At 46.6% G+C, this 13,641-nt stretch overlaps 1 protein-coding gene across 1 annotated transcript in view; it reads right to left on the bottom strand.

Moving 5' to 3' along the window:
- Window positions 1-13,641, bottom strand: part of LOC124591583 (hairy/enhancer-of-split related with YRPW motif protein) — a 110,089-nt gene that overhangs the window by 24,729 nt on the left and 71,719 nt on the right. Inside the window, exon 5 of the mRNA XM_047131748.1 lies at window positions 13,107-13,324. Within this exon, the coding sequence (XP_046987704.1) occupies window positions 13,107-13,324 (218 nt within the window). The remainder of the gene's footprint in view (window positions 1-13,106; window positions 13,325-13,641) is intronic.

Here is a 13,641-nt window from a genome sequence, read left to right as displayed (position 1 = left end):
CGTAACACATCTGAAATGTAACGTCCACTGTTCAGAGTGCCGTTAGTGCGAACAAGAGGTGACCGAGACGTGTAACCAATGGCATCCCATACCATCACGCCGGGTGATACGCCAGTATGGAGATGACGAATAGACGCTTCCAATGTGCGTTCACCGCGATGTCGCCAAACAAGGATGCGACCATCATGATGCTGTAAACAGAACCTGGATTCATCCGAAAAATATGACGTTTTGCCATTCGTGCACCCAGGTTCGTCGTTGAGTACACCATCGCAGGCGCTCCTGTCTGTGATGAAGCGTCAAGAGTAACCGCAGCCATGGTCTCCGAGCTGATAGTCAATGCTGCTGCAAAAGTCGTCGAACTGTTCATGCAGATGGTTGTTGTCTTGCAAACGTCCCCATCTGTTGACTCAGGGATCGAGACGTGGCTGCACGATCCGATACAGCCATGCGTATAAGATGCCTGTCATCTCGGCTGCTAGTGATGCGAGGCCGTTGGGATCCAGCACGGCGTTCCGTATTACCCTCCTGAACCCACCGATTCCACATTCTGCTAACAGTCCTTGAATCTCGGCCAACGCGAGCAATAATGTCGCGATACGATAAACCGCAGTCGCGATAGGCTACAATCCGACCTTTATCAAAGTCGGAAACGTGATGGTACACATTTCTCCTCCTCACACGAGGCATCACAACAACGTTTCACCAGGCAACGCCGGTCAACTGCTGTTTGTGTGTGAGAAATCGGTTGGAAACTTCCCTGATGTCAGCACGTTGTAGGTGTCGCCACCGGCGCCTACCTTGTATGAATGCTCTGAAATGCTAATCATCTGCATAACACATCATCTTCTACCTGTCGATTAAATTTCCGCGTCTGTAGCACGTCGTCTTCGTGGTGTAGCAATTTTAATAGCCAGTGGTGTAGAAAGGTACCCACCAAATATCGTAATTTTCTCGTGTGCTATCGAGAACTTGCATGAACTAAAAACACGCGGTGAAGAATCATTAAACTCGTCTGAAATGCTTGCTCGCTCCCCGCTCGAAACGGCTGCTGGCATTTTAAAGACCTGCATTGTAATGTGGTGTGAGACATACGCCAAGACCTGTCTTTCTCGTGGGCCTCAGTGCAAGCATTGGACTCAACATTACGAGAGAATGTGCCACAGGGTGCACATTTGAGTAATTTCGATGAAAGCTTATGCAACTAAGAGAACGCCGAATTTTGCCACGCAAGTTGTACTTGTTTTGACTTCTTCCTCGTTCCAAAGTCAGTATCGGCTTCTTAAGCCATATTTGAGTGTTTAGCAGTATGAAAAAGCACCACATTACCGCCATGAAAGGGAACCATTCGATGTGAACGTATTTTGAAGGGAAAACTGCCTTTGTAAGAAAGCGCAGCCTTGTCACATGATTATTTCTGTTGGTTTTGATTTACAAATTTCACTGTTCTTGATGGTCTGGTAACTAGTTGGCGAAAATAAGGCAGTAAATATGCAAAGGAAAAAAATAGTGGCGGACTAACAATTCCAGAAATCTATGAACGTATATTTAGACATTTACCCAAAAAAGGGTAACAAAAGTAATAATTACTGAGGAGATATAGTGAAGCATAAAATTATTTTACTGTAAAAATTTGAAAAAAAAACGATCAAATGTGTTGTGAAATAATTGGTCAAAAACCAGGAAGCAAAACACATAACAGAAACATTTGACGCGCGTTTGAATGGTGCTCGAAAAGCCATTTACAGCAAATGAGATTCCAAGTTATACATTATACTTTTAATTCTCAGTCGGGACTGTATTTATTGTACATGATTTCGACATTATTCAAAAGCGCGTCAAATGTTTCTCTAGACAGTTTTGTTACTTACTTTTGGACAAATCATTTCACAAAACATGTAACAGTATTTTCCAGTTTTTTTTTATTTTCAAATTTTTAACGGTTAAGTATCACACCAACGTAACTTTCATGCACAAAATAGCTAGACCTTGAAGAGGTGAACTTCTTGAGACTTGACTTACGTAGCTAGCAGCAGCTGCTAGTAAAATATTTCAATTTCCCCCTCAAATCACTAATTTAGTTTTTCTTATTATCCTAATTAGTTTCAAGCAATTAATTTCCAAATCTAAACCTCACGCTGGCCAATTTGATACGTACCTCATTTGTACATTTCCCACTTTTCATTTGACTATGAAAATTCGGACAAAAACCCGTTATGTGATTGCTAGGGAGTTTCGCTCCGCTTAAACATTTGATCAAAAGGATGTGGTACACTACAAATGGCGTGGCAACATGAAACGTACTCCAAAGTTGAAGTGAGCGGGACAGTATGATACTTATGGGCAAAACGTCTTAATTGTACACAAAATCATCGTCACATTCTGTCGGTATAGGGACCAAATGTAAAGTCGCGTACATCCGTAGTGCTAAGATGCCAACAATCAGGCGAAAGCTGCCCAGACGTGGGTGATGACCTTCGGGAGGGAAGGCCACGGACATCGACCACAGAGGGCAGCTTCCAGACTATTGCGGAATCGATTCGAAGCAGTTTTCCGACGATGGAGTCGTTCAGACTGCGGTTCTCGAGTCGCTCCATGGCCAAGGAGTGAATTTATATCGTCGAGGAACTCAAGTATTCGTAGAACGGTCCGACCACTCTTTACAAAGACTTGGTGACTATGTTGAAAAATAGTCGCATGTATATGTGTCACATTGAAATTCAGCGCAACATTAAAATGTTGCTTGGTCTGCCATAATAATGTGTAAGTTACTTTCTGAAGTTTCCTGGTATCTTTCCCTTAACTTACGTTTACACCAAAGTGTTGCGATTTCGTGCGGTAATGTAGTGTGGTGTAGCATTTTCAATCTACGTCCTCAATTATTTGCTGGATGTGTTACAACCTCTGTTTTCTTCTACAGTTCTTGCCCTCTATAGCTCCCTCTAGGACCATGGAAGATGCTCCCTGATGCCTTAACGCATGTGCTATCATCGTGTGCCTTCCTGTTGTCAGTGTTTTCCATGCGTCCCTTTCTTCACCGATTCTGCGGAGAACCTCCTCAAAAGAGGTTCAAATGGCTCTGAGCACTATGGGACTAAACGTCTAAGGTCATCAGTCCCCTAGACTGCTTAAACCTAACTAACCTAAGGACAGCACACATATCCATGCCCGAGGCAGGAATCGAACCTGCGACCGTAGCAGCAGCGCGGTTCCGGACTGAAGCGCCTAGTACCGCTCGTCCACAACAGCCGGCGAACCTCCTCATTCCTTATCTTATCAGTCTAACTAATTTTCAACATTCTTCTGTAGCACTACATCTCAAACGATTCGATTCTCTTCTTTTCCGGCTTTCCAAGCGTGCAAGATTCACTACCAGAGAATGCTGTGCTCCAAAACTATTCTCAGAAACTTCTCCGTTAAATTAAGGTCTACGTTTGATACTAATAGATTGCTTTTGGCCAGGAATGTTCTCTTTGCTTGTACTAGACCACTTTTTACATCCTCTTTGCTTCGTCCGTCGTGGGTTATTTTGCTTCCAAAGTAGCAGAATTCCTTAACTTCGTCAGCTTTGTTATTACCAACTTTTATGGTAAATTTCTCGCTGTTCTCATGTCTGCTGTTTTTCATTACTTCCGTCTTTTTCCGGTTTACTCTCTATCCACATTCCGTACTCATTAGACTGCTTATTCCATTCATCACACGGGGTGGCCGAGCGGTTCTAGGTGCTACAGTCTGGAACCACGCGGCAGCTACGGTCGCAGGTTCGAATCCTGCCTCGGGCATGGATGTGTGTGATGTCCTTAGGTTAGTTAGGTTTAAGTAGTTCTAAGTTATAGGGGACTGATGACCTCAGATGTTCCATGGTGCTCAGAGCGATTTGAACCATTTGAACCACTTATCACATCCTGGAATTCTTCTGCACTTTAACTGAGATAGCAATGTCAGTCAGTGAATCTTACCGTTGATATCCTTACGCACTGAATTTTAATCCCACCTTGAACCTTTCTTTTATTTCCCTCACTGAAATAGAAGGTTGGTTCAAATGGCTCTCAGCCTACGGGACTTAACTGCTGTGGTCATCGGTCGCCTAGAACTTAGAACTAATTAAACATAACTAACCTAAGGACATCACACACACCCATGCCCGAGGCAGGATTCGAACCTGCGACCGTAGCGGTCGCGTGGTTCCAGACTGTAGCGCCTAAAACCGCTCGTCCACCCCGGCCGGCGGAATAGAAGGGAGAAACGATAGATGTACTCAAGGTACCTTCCGCCACACACCTCAGGTGGCTTGCGGAGTATGGATGTATATGTAGATGAAGATGCTTCTTCGATGTATAGATCTAACAGTAGAGGCGACGGGCTGAATCCCTGTCTTATACCGTTTTTAATCCGAGCACTTCGTCCCTGCTAATCCAATTTCTATTATTCACACACAAAAAGGCGGGGCGTAGAAAGTAAAGAACAGGTTAGATCATTTTTATGGGAAAAGTTGCGATTTTTCTCGGGATCTGCAACGGAATTGACGCGCTGGCTTCGTAAAAAAAATGTTCAAATGTGTGTGAAATCTTACGGGACTTAATTGCTAAGGTCATCAGTTCCAAAGTTTACACACTACTTAACCTAAATTATCCGAAGGACAAACACACACACCCATGCTCGAGGGAGGACTCGAACCTCCGCCGGTACCAATCGCACAGTCCATGACTGCAGCGCCTTAGACTGCTCGACTAATCCCGCCTGGCGTTTCGTAAAAAGAACGATGTTCAGAATGAAGTTAGTTAAATGGCTCGTCGGTATTAGGGGCATCAAAAACATTGTATTTTCGGAGAAATATGATTGGGTGTCTCGGTCGAAGGTGCCCCTAGTGAGTTAGACTCCTATGACAAGTATTGGGAAGACATTATTGGAGTGAACCAGTCAGCATGGCTTTAAACTGAAATAGTAGGTTACTTCTCAACTTAGCTGAAGACAGAGCCTTGAGCAGAAGACTTCGAATGGCGGTAATTAACGGCGAGATGAGCGCGGAAGCGGCCGTGTGACAAAAGCGCGTGGGCCGGGGAGCCAATAAGGCACTGCGGAAGGGAACAGGTGCGGAGGCCGGAAGCTGTTGCCGGAAGTGCCATGTGGCCGTCGCAGAGGCGGCAAGCAGGCAGGCAGGCACCTGTGCTTGGCGCGCCTCCGCTGCCGCCGCCGCCACCCGACACCTTGCAGGCCAGCCATAGCCGCGTGGGAACAGCCCGCCACACCGTGGGCCCAGGCAGCAGCTACACCAGAGAAGGCGGTTCTTCGTGGAATTCTGAGGGCAGCTGCGACAGACCTTCCTCACCCTGTCTGTTGGTAGGGGTGTTGTCAAGTCCAACATGTAGTTGGAGAGTTCCCGCCAAACACTGCGATCCTGCACAAACTGCGCTGGTATGCGGGCTCTTCACCATGTGTTCCACATTCTTGAAAGTGAAATGTAGGATCCTCACCTTGAATAGAATGCGTTTCACAGTACACCTCTCATACGTTGCCGTGCGGGGTAGCCGCGCGATCTAGGGCGTCTTGCCACGGTTCGAGCGGCTCCCCGCGTCAGTGTGTCGAGTCCTCCTTCGGGCATGTGTGTCGTCCTTAGCGTACGTTACAGGGTGGCGCACGAATTGTGTTACCAATTGTTTCTTTCACAATTTACGACGCACATTAGAAATCCCGCTGGGATCTCTACAGCAGTACCAGCAGAGCTTGGAAAAACAAATGAGTTACGAAATGACGTGTAATTCACGATACTGCCGCTAGGAGACTAGTAAGCAGCAATGACTGACAATGGAAGACTGACGACACAGCAACGATCGGCAATTGTGTTACTTTTTCATGAAACGAAAAGCCTTGTTGTGACTCAGAGGCGTTTTCGACAACAATTTAACACACGATGCGTCCCTTGCAAGAAGACCATACACAGGTTGTACGATAAATTTGTACAGGAAGGAACAGTATTGGAAGCGAAGCGACCTCGGCCTAAGCCTGTTTGTTCGCTGGAGAATATTGAAGCGGTACGAGATGCTGTACAGAGAAGTCCCGGGAAATCGTGTGGAAAGGCAGCAGTGCAACTGGGAATATGCAGACGCTCCGTTCAACGCATTCTTAAAAGTGACCTCCATATGTACCCGTACAAGATGACCTGTGCACAGAAGCTCACTGAAGAACACAAGCAGCAGAGACTACTGTTTGCTCAGTGGGCGGAAAATAGGGAAGAAACTTTCAACAACGTTTGGTTATCAGACGAGGCACATTTTCATTTAGGCGGTGTGGTTAACAAACAAAATGTACGCTTTTGGGCCACTGAAAACCCACAAGTGCTTCATGAACGACAACATTATACTCCGAAGATTACAGCGTGGGCAGCAATTTCCAGTCACGGACTTATTGGACCCTTTTTCTTTGAAGAAACTGTGAACAGCGAGGTAAACTGGCTGATGTGTAGCGACGTCTCGGTAAGTTTCTTACTTGCTACTTTACACATCGCCAGTTCACTCGATTAATACCGCGAGAATAATTCATCAGTGATAGCCTTCTTTGTTCTCAAAAGAGCGAGGTGAGAAAATGAAAAAAAAAACCGGTGTGTAGTCCTTTGAATTGGGACCTGCCATTCCGACAGACGAAATAAAAGTAAAGCCATTGGACGAGTTAGTGAAATGTTACGGTCGCCGAATGACACAGATAATAACGTGAAACAGGGAAAAAAATGACACTTTCGTTCAGTATGGCGTATGTACAATGAAATGGCAGGCCCTAAATATCCATACCATTTAGAGATGTAAATAACTACGGGTGATAGATAGATATTCAGCGATCACAGGCCCTGCAGACCACACGCTACTTCCACAAACTGCCTCCATTCCTTCCTGTTTTGGGTCTGGTTCCTCCAGGTGTCTTCAATCCCCAGGGCTGCTAGGTCCTTCGCCAGGTCGTCCATCCAGCGGTGCGTTGGTCGTCCAATGGGGCGTTTGGTGTTTGGTTTCCCCGCTAGTACCATCAGCAGTAACTACGGGGGGATGTTTTTCTAATTCGAAAAAATGTTTCGCAACAATAAATATTGCTACAGACAAACTGATTTAAATTTTCAGTTTGGAGTGCTGGGCTGCAATTTGTTCATAAGCGAACTGTCGTGTCCTTGACATTTACAAGTCTAAATATTCGTTTTCTAAGTGGCATACCATTACGACAAGAATTTATGGACGAGATAGTGAGTAAGTTAAGGTAGACGAAACACTCTTATCAGATGAAGTTCTAAATGTTAAAGATTTTATATAGATTTTCTCACTACTTGTGAATATGAAATGTGGGTAAATATAAAAATTAAAAATAATTTAGAAATAAGTCCATCTTTTGCACGCAGTGTAGCAATATTCGTTACATACACATGCTACGATGTCTCCCGCGCAATGAATCTGAAGTCACCGCAATAAACTTCTCACAGGCAGTCGCGAGAGATGATTCACGCCCTCGCGGCGTGATTTGCCGCAGGCAGTCGCCAGCTGCCTTCTCCGGTGTTCCGTTGGTAAACTGAGGTGGCCGCGGCCGCCGGCCGTGCTACGAGTGGACATTAATTGAGAAGCCACGTGGCCGGGACGCCGTCAGTACGCGGCCACACGCGCTCTGTGCACACACGGCAAGTAGGGCAGCAATTAGCGGGCAGCTGCCTCACCGCCTCTCTACCGTATCACGTCTGCGGCGGAGGCGGCCTTTGTCCTGCTTGGTTCGGAACGGCGATAACAACCAGTCGCGGGATGTACGTTACTCTACGAAGTGTGGAAACGCCTTATTATCTTAATTCTGCGGTTAACATCAGATAATCGAAAAGTAACAGAAAAACAACAAAATTAACTGTAGTCTTCAGGTGCTAGCTTTACGATGAAAGATTCTCTGCGGTGTGATAATGCAGTACATGAACACAGCACTGGACCTGTATCCCCCCTAAAACTATCGAGACATACGTTTTCGTTAAGTGTTGTTACTAAGTGTCTATATGAAAGAATACTTCGTCAAGGACAAATGGTCAAATGGCTCTGAGCACTATGGGACGTAACATCTGAGGTCACCAGTCCCCTAGACCTTTGCTCATTCACTTTGGAGATGTGAGAAATGTAACTACTTAAAATGGCTCAAATGGCTCTGAGCACTATGGGACTCAACTGCTGAGGTCATTAGTCCCCTAGAACTTAGAACTAGTTAAACCTAACTAACCTAAGGACATCACAAACATCCATACCCGAGGCAGGATTCGAACCTGCGACCGTAGCGGTCTTGCGGTGCCAGACTGCAGCGCTTTTAACCGCACGGCCACTTCGGCCGGCGTAACTACTTAAACCTAACTAACCTAAGGACATCACACACATCCATGCCCGAGGCAGGATTCGAACCTGCGGCCGTAGCAGCAGCGTGGTTCCGGACTGAAGCGTCTAGAACCGCTCGGCCACAGCAGCCGGCTGTCAAGGACAACCTAAGAAACTAGTCTGCAGCACAATAACTGCGGCTCAGTTTTAAAGGGTGATGCAATGGACGGAAATAGAAGCCAGCACGTAAATGTTTACAAACTTCAAACTAGCAGACACATTCCTCTCGTCGGCGCCTCGGAGCTCCCAAAGCGTCGTTCGAAACCGCACTCGCCATCGCGGCCTGTGACCATGCGCTGTGAGCGATGTGCGGCGAGGGACACAATGTAGCCTACGCGACGCGCTGCTCGATGGATTTAATCGGAAACGTTCAATGCCGAACCTGGTTTAACTCCCTACTCTACTAGACCACGACCGAGCGAGGTGGCGCAGTGGTTAGCACACTGGACTCGCATTCGGGAGGACAACGGTTCAATCCCGTCTCCAGCCATCCTGATTTAGGTTTTCCGTGATTTCCCTAAATCGTTTCAGGCAAATGCCGGGATGGTTCTTCTGAAAGGGCACGGCCGATTTTCTTCCCAATCCTTTCCTAACCCGAGCTTGCGCTCCGTCTCTAATGACCTCGTTGTCGACGGGACGTTAAACACTAACCACCACCACTAGACCACGAGTCCAAATAACGCTAGCCAGCCTCGTTTTGATCCGCGAGACTGTGTTACATTTCTCATATCTCCAAAGTGAATGTGCAAAAGCCCTGTAGCTATCTAACTAATTTCAGGAAAAATTACGAGGCCTTACCACTGGGCTGCAATATGTCCATTGCTAGTAGCCCAATACACTGGCTACTGGCAACTCTTGCCGATAACTGCCACAACGACAAAACATGAACACAGTTCCCTGAGTCACACAAAAACATCACTCTCAAATTTCCACGGAAACAAATACGAGGGTCACTCCATAAGAAATCCACACTATTTTTTGTAAAAATACAGTTTTCATTCTGCATGTGTGAAAGTTTTACAGTGTGTAGTTATGGCTACGGTGTTTTTCGATTCCGAAGGACTCTTGCTTGTGGACATCATGCCAAGTGGAACCACCATAAATTCTGATGCATATGTGACGACACTGAAGAAACTTCAGGCTCGACTGAGTCGTTTTCGACCACATCGGTGAAAGCAGGATGTTTTGATGTTTCACGACAATGCACGGCCACATGTCAGCCAAAAACCATGGAAGCGATCACAAAACTCGGATGGACAACACTCAAATACCCGCCTTACGGTCCTGACCTGGCTGCATGTGACTATCATCTCTTTGGGAAACTGAAAGACTCTCTTCGTGGAGCAAGATTTGAAGATGATGACTCCCTTGTGTACGCTGTCAAACAGTGGCTCCAACAGGTTGGTCCAAAATTTTACCGTGCGAGTATGCAGGCGCTGGTTCCAAGATGACGTAACGCAGTTGAGAGGGATGGAAATTATGTGGAGAAATGAAAATATTATTCCTAAAAGATGTATCTACACACTGTAAAACTTTCAAACATGTAGAATGAAAGACGGATTTTAAAGAAGCAGTGTGCAATTCTTTTGGGGTGACCCTCGAATAATTTGTTGGCGTCTATTAAACCTTGCCAAGCTCGTGTCACTCACTAAAACAATACTTCCAGCTAGCTACTTGCTCCGTGATGTCAGCATCTGTGCTTTGGCTAGCGAGCACTTGAACGGTCTCTAAAAAGAAAACACTCGTTTAGAACACCGGAAAGTTCATCCCGAAATCCAGACCCGCCCATGGGAACTCATTTATGAACTCTCATAATTTTCCGTACTGAAAGAAATAATTCGACTGATGGCGAAAGATCAGCTCCTCCCGACTTTTAAGATATACTATAAACGACGCCTCCTCCTCTGAGGGTACAGGACATCTGCACCCCCCAAAGAGAGAGAGCTCCAAACTGACCCACGAACAAGCAGTTAACAATACACCCTGACGAAGGCTTCTTGCAACTGTCGCCGAAACGTCAAAAATTTACAGATGAAAATCCGGCCTCAAACCCAGAAGAATTTTATTGACTGATCCAAAAAATTATTTATAAGAGGCGATCAAGAAGTTTCCGTTCAAAGGCCGTAAAATCCAGGATCGGTGTGCCAATCAGGCAGAATCGTCGTGGGCACTGAGGCAATAAACCCACCGTCGCAGCAGGTTGAAGATACCCGTTGGTAAAACTCCTTGTCGTGCTGCGTGAAGAAGTCCTTAACTGCCTGCTGCACAACGCCGTCTGACAGGAATCGCTGACCCTTCAAGCCTTTTTGAGATCAGGACTGTAGGGCGGGTGTTCCAGTGTCTCCTATGTGAGTTGGCGTAACTTCTGATTTACGACATTTTCGATATGGGACGTGCGTTATCATTAGGCAGCAAGCACCATTCCTTGTCGCAGAACGGTGGTTTTCGACAGACATGATGTTCCATACATATTCTTCACTCTCCGATGTCACGTTTACCGGTGTTGGTCCTTCGGCAGCCGAGAAGGATAGCAGCACCTTGGTTCAAAATGGCTCTGAGCACTATGGGACTTAACATCTGAGGTCATCAGTCCCCTAGAACTTAGAACTACTTAAACCTAACTAACCTAAGGACATCACACACACCCATGCCCGAGGCAGGATTCGAACCTTCTACCGTAGCGGTCGCGCGGTTCCGGACTGAAGCGCCTAGAACCGCTCGGCCACCAGCGGCCGGCAGCAGCACCTTGGTCCTGTGGACACATTTGTTAATAACGTCACCATAGTTCATGTTTCCGCATTTACTACAGGCAGGAAAGATACGCCCCTTGCCTACGTGTTGGCGCTTATATCCACTCATCGAAGTAGCGCTACACTGCATATACGCTGCAGCAAAATGATCTCCTCTTATTCGGGCCTTTCAGCCAGGCAGTCAGGAGCAGAATGTGGGCATTCTCACTGGCCATTTTCTGCTCCCTTTAATAAACGTATTGTAAAGTGCTGCTCCTGGTCGGCCTTTCAGAACTTTTTCTGCAACGGATGTTGGAAACAATGGCTGTCGTGGAGAAATTACCCTTCCCGTAAGGCAGCCACTTACGTTTCGGCCACAATTCATTTGGCAGGTAAGACCGACCCATCAGCTCTAGGTGAAGAATGCTTTCTTGTCCCAGAACCCGACCCTGTCGTAGACTATGACTAAGGAAAGACTCACATCCATGACCAAAAGATGCTGCAAACTTTTCCTGCTCCAGCCATTAGGCTGCGAATGTATTGCGAATACTAGGAGCGTAATCTTGGAAAGAACGTGCAGAATGTCACCTAACCTTTGCATTTAAACTTCCTGACAGGTTTAAACTGTATGGCGGACTGAGACTTGAACTCGGGACCTTGATCTTTCGCGGGCAAGTGCCCTACTGGCTGAGTTAGCCAAGTACGACTCACGACCCGCCAGTACCTCGTCTACTACCTTCCGAAGGTCCCGGATAAGAGTGTCGGTCCAGCACACAATTTTAATCCGCCAGGATGTTTCATACCAGCGCACATTCTGCCGCAAGGCGAAAATTTGATGCTGGTAATCTTAGCATAATGACGTAATAGTACAGTCGTCTAACGTTGTCGTCTAACGTCGACCCGAGGTTCAAAATGGGTATTTGGTATTAAACTTAATAACGAAATGCATTCAACATTAACTGAGACTTAATTTGTTAATGATGAATTTGGTGAATGGTTCAAACAGAATTGACTGAATACTGATTATTAAACTAATATTAATGATTACTGACAACCAACGCAGGTGTGCTGATACACACTTATTGTGTCTCGACCAGTTCTGTTCGATGTGACACTATAAATGTGCACCAGTATAGCTGTCCTGGTTTTTATTAACAATTAATAGTAGTATCAATCAGTTGTGAAGCTCAAAATGGTCAAGATTATTAGTGAGATACAGTTTTCGTACGAATGTACATCGTTATGAGCTAAAAAAATGGCTCTGAACACTACGAGACTGAACATCTAAGATCATTAGTCACCTAGAACTTAGAACTACTTAAACCTAACTAACCTAAGGACATCACACACACCCATGCCCGAGGCAGGATTCGAACCTTCTACCGTAGCGGTCGCGAGGTCCCAGACTGAAGCGCCTAGAACAGCTCGGCCACAACGGCCGGCGTTGTGAACTGTACAAAGCTAGACATAGTACTACCTCAACTAAAGCATCACCTGTCACTGAAAAAAGTAGCTTAAACGGCAATCATTTATTCGTTCATAATATCGAAATCTGATGATTTATTGCGCATCTCATTGCAGGCAATAAATTTTCTAATGACTGTCGATCGGCCGGTGTGGCTGAGCGGTTCTAGGCGCTTCAGTCTGGAACTGCGCGACCGCTATGGTCGCAGCTTCGAATCGTGCCTCGGCATGGATGTGTGTGATATCCTTAGGTTGGTTAGGTTTAATTAGTTCAAAGTTCTAGGGGACTGATGACCTCAGATGGTAAGTCCCATAGTGCTCAGAGCCATTCTAATGACTGTCGTTCACATGGGCTTATGTGAGAGTTCTCGGATGAACAGCTGGGCCATGGTGGCGGGCAGAAAGAGTAGTTAGATATGAGAGATCTCGATAATTGGAACGTTGCCAGAGTGCCACAACGGTTCGGCCGTTCGCCCGAGAAACCTCGCCAGTAGCTTCGCTGCTACTTGTCGGCGTGGCGGCCGTGACTGTGACTGACCTTTGGCGTGCAGACTCTTGAGGTGGTCGACGGTGAGCTGCAGGATCTCGGCCTTCTCCAGCTTGGCGGAGCCCTGCTTCTCGAAGGCGGCGGGCACGAGACGGCGCAGCTCGCTCAGCGACGTGTTGATGCGGTCGCGCCGCCGCTTCTCGATGATGCCGCGCCGCTTCTTGCGGCTCAGCAGCTGGCAGCTGTCCGCGTCGCCCGGCGACGAGCACCTGCAGGCACCACCACAAGCTCTACCTCTCTCTCACTTAGACCACCCCGCAGCAGTTCCTAGTCGTCGAAAGGTTGTTTGTTTCCCTCGAGCCGAAGTTAACTGCCGACGATCCGAAACGCAATGCAGCCTGACATTTTGCACGAACAAACAGCACTTGGTGACGTAAGAATTACTTTTCATAGTAGAGAAAAAAGTAACGTCAAGAACCAGGCGCCGAGCGGTTTCAGAACCTAACCCACTGAAATATAACTGCCCTACAACACCAAATACAGCACTGATGTTAACACAGTCTTTAGCGATTGATTTGTTGTGTAA

Source organism: Schistocerca americana, chromosome 1, assembly GCF_021461395.2.
Source record: "Schistocerca americana isolate TAMUIC-IGC-003095 chromosome 1, iqSchAmer2.1, whole genome shotgun sequence".
NCBI classification, from domain to species: domain Eukaryota; kingdom Metazoa; phylum Arthropoda; class Insecta; order Orthoptera; family Acrididae; genus Schistocerca; species Schistocerca americana.
Note: the sequence above shows the minus strand (reverse complement) of the source record. Positions and strands in the feature narration are given on the sequence as shown.